Source organism: Penaeus japonicus, unplaced genomic scaffold, assembly GCF_977035675.1.
Source record: "Penaeus japonicus unplaced genomic scaffold, GWHDUDI00000001_assembly GWHDUDI00000006, whole genome shotgun sequence".
In the NCBI taxonomy this organism is placed as follows: Eukaryota; Metazoa; Arthropoda; class Malacostraca; order Decapoda; family Penaeidae; genus Penaeus; species Penaeus japonicus.
Window position 1 is genome coordinate 5,538,558 of NW_028234408.1, and position 2,461 is coordinate 5,541,018.

At 42.8% G+C, this 2,461-nt stretch overlaps 1 protein-coding gene across 1 annotated transcript in view; it reads left to right on the forward strand.

The window, feature by feature from the left end:
* The first annotated feature begins 304 nt into the window (after window positions 1-304).
* The window catches only part of LOC122265636 (gem-associated protein 6), a 14,173-nt gene continuing 12,016 nt past the window's right edge, over window positions 305-2,461 (forward strand). Inside the window, exon 1 of the mRNA XM_043035026.2 lies at window positions 305-486. Coding sequence (XP_042890960.1) covers window positions 350-486 — 137 coding nt within the window. The 5' untranslated portion in view covers window positions 305-349. The remainder of the gene's footprint in view (window positions 487-2,461) is intronic.

Genomic DNA, 2,461 nt, shown 5'->3' on the forward strand with positions numbered 1-2,461 from the left:
ATTTTCTTTCTCCTTTTCCTTCTCCCTCTCCTTCTTGTTTTCTTTCTCCTTCTCCCTCTTCTTCTCATTTTCTTTCTCCTTCTCGTTTACTCTCTCCTCATTTTCCTTCTTTCTTTCCTTTCATATTGTTTTCAAGTTCTTTCTCATTCCCCTCCCCCTTCTCCTTCTCGTTTACTCTCTCCTTTTAATTTTCCTTCTCTTTTTTCCCTATCATATTGTTTGCAAGTTCTTTCTCATTCCCCTTCCCCTTCTCTCTCTCTCTTCCCTCTCTATTGCCCATACCCCGCTCCCTCTCCCTCATATAACAATCTTAACAAATTTCATCTCTCCACAGCCAACAACCACCACAATGAGTGAGACACATGCCGTCTTCACCAATGACCCCGTGCGACAACACGCGATGATCCACAGACGGGTGCTGGTCACCACCACGGACAACCAAGAGTATGTTGGATGGGTGCACACAATAGACCCCGTCTCTGAGAGGTGAGACAGTGCGGATGGGTATCTCTTTCCTTTCCTGTTTATCGCTTTTTTTCAGTAGTAGCATTAGTATTAATAGTAACAGTAATAGTAATATTGATATTAGTAGTAGTAGTAATTGTATTATTAGAGTAATTTTAAGAGTAATAGTGATATTGATAGGAGTGATAGAAGTCAGTATGTTTATCTTGGTGATTTAGAAAGGTCAAGTGTATTCTTGTTTATTTTGTGAGTATGTAGTGTATGATGTATATATATATATATATATATATATATATATATATATATATATATATATATATATATATATATATATATGTTGCACTTGTTTGTTTTTTTTACAGTAATCAGAAATATACACATTCTCCTGATGTTGATTATTACATCCGGATTTGGACAATATGATAATTTTGTTGAATTAGTTTTCACCATACTTGATGATAATTTTGTCAACTTGACAGTGGGATTCTGGTGACTTTTATAATTTAGAAAAATAATCATCAGTGTATAGATACAAGGTATGGTTATCTTTTATACTTCTTAGGCAGGAACAGGTGAGGAGACTTTTCCCGAAGAATCTTCTGTGAAACAAGCAAGAGGGAGAGGGAGAGGGAGAGGGAGGGGGAGAGAGAAAGAGAAAGAGAAAGAGAAAGAGAAAGAGAAAGAGAAGAGAAAGAGAGAGAGAGAATGAGGAGAGTGAGAGAGAGAGAGAGAGAGAGAGAGAATGAGGAGAGTGAGAGAGAGAGGAGGAGAGAGAGAGAGAGAATGAGGAGAGTGAGAGAGAGAGATAGAGAATGAGGAGAGAGGGAGAGAGAGAGTAGAGAGAGAGAAAGAGAGAGAGAGATGAAGGAGAGAGAGAGGAGGAGCGCTGAGGATGCGAGTGCGGGAGAGAAGGAGAGAGAGAGAGACAGAAAGAGTGAGAGAGAGAGAGCGAATGAGTGAGAGAGAGAGAGATAGAATGAGTGAGAGAGAGAATGCTTAGAGAGAGAGCGAGAGGAAAGAGAAGAGAAAGAGATGAGAGATGAGGAGAAGAGCAAGGAGAGAGAATGAGGAGAGAGAGAGAATGAGGAGAGTGAGAGAGAGAGAGAGAATGAGGAGAGTGAGAGAGAGAGAGAGAGAATGAGGAGAGTGAGAGAGAGAGAGAGAGAGAATGAGGAGAGAGAGAGAGAGAGAGAGAATGAGGAGAGGGAGAGAGAGAGAGAGAGAGAGAGGGAGAGAGAGAGAGAGATAGGAGAGGAGTGAGATGGAGAGAGAGAGAGAGAGTGAGATTGAGGAGAGAAAGAGAGAGAGAGAGAGAGAGAGAGTGAGAGAAAGAGAGCGAGAGGAGGAGAGAGAGAGAGAGAGCGAGAGAGAGAATGAAGGAGGAGAGAGAGAGTGATGATGAGAGTGAGAGAGAGAGAGAAGAGAGAGAATGAGGAGAGTGAGAGGTGAGTGAGTGAGAGTGAGTGAGTGAGTGGTGAGGAGAGAGAGAGAGGAGAGAGCGAGAGGAGAGAGAGGCGATGAGAGGAGAGGAGAGAGAGAGGAGACGAGAGAGGAATGAGAGAAGAGGAGAGAGAGAGTGAGAGAGAGAGAAAGAGAGAGAATAAGGAGCTAGAGAAGAGAGAGAATATGAGAATGAGAGAAAGCGAGAATAAAGACAGAGAGAGAGAGAATAAGGAAGAGAGAGGAGAGCGAGAGATACGGAGAGGGAAAGAGTAAGGAGAGAGAGAGGAGAGAGAGATAGAGAGTAGAGAGAAAGAGAATAGTGAGAGAGAGAGAAGGAGGGCGATTAGGAGGAGAGAGAGAGAGAGAATAGAGGAGAGAGAGAGAGCGCGAAGGAGAGAGAGAGAGAGGAGAGAGAAGAGAGCGCGAGAGAGCGGAGCAAAATGAGAGGAAATAAAGGAGAATGAGAGAGAGTGGGAATTAGTGAGAGAACGAGGACTAAGTAGAGAGAGAGAGAGAAAATGAGGAGAGAGAGAAAAGAGAGAGAGGAAATATG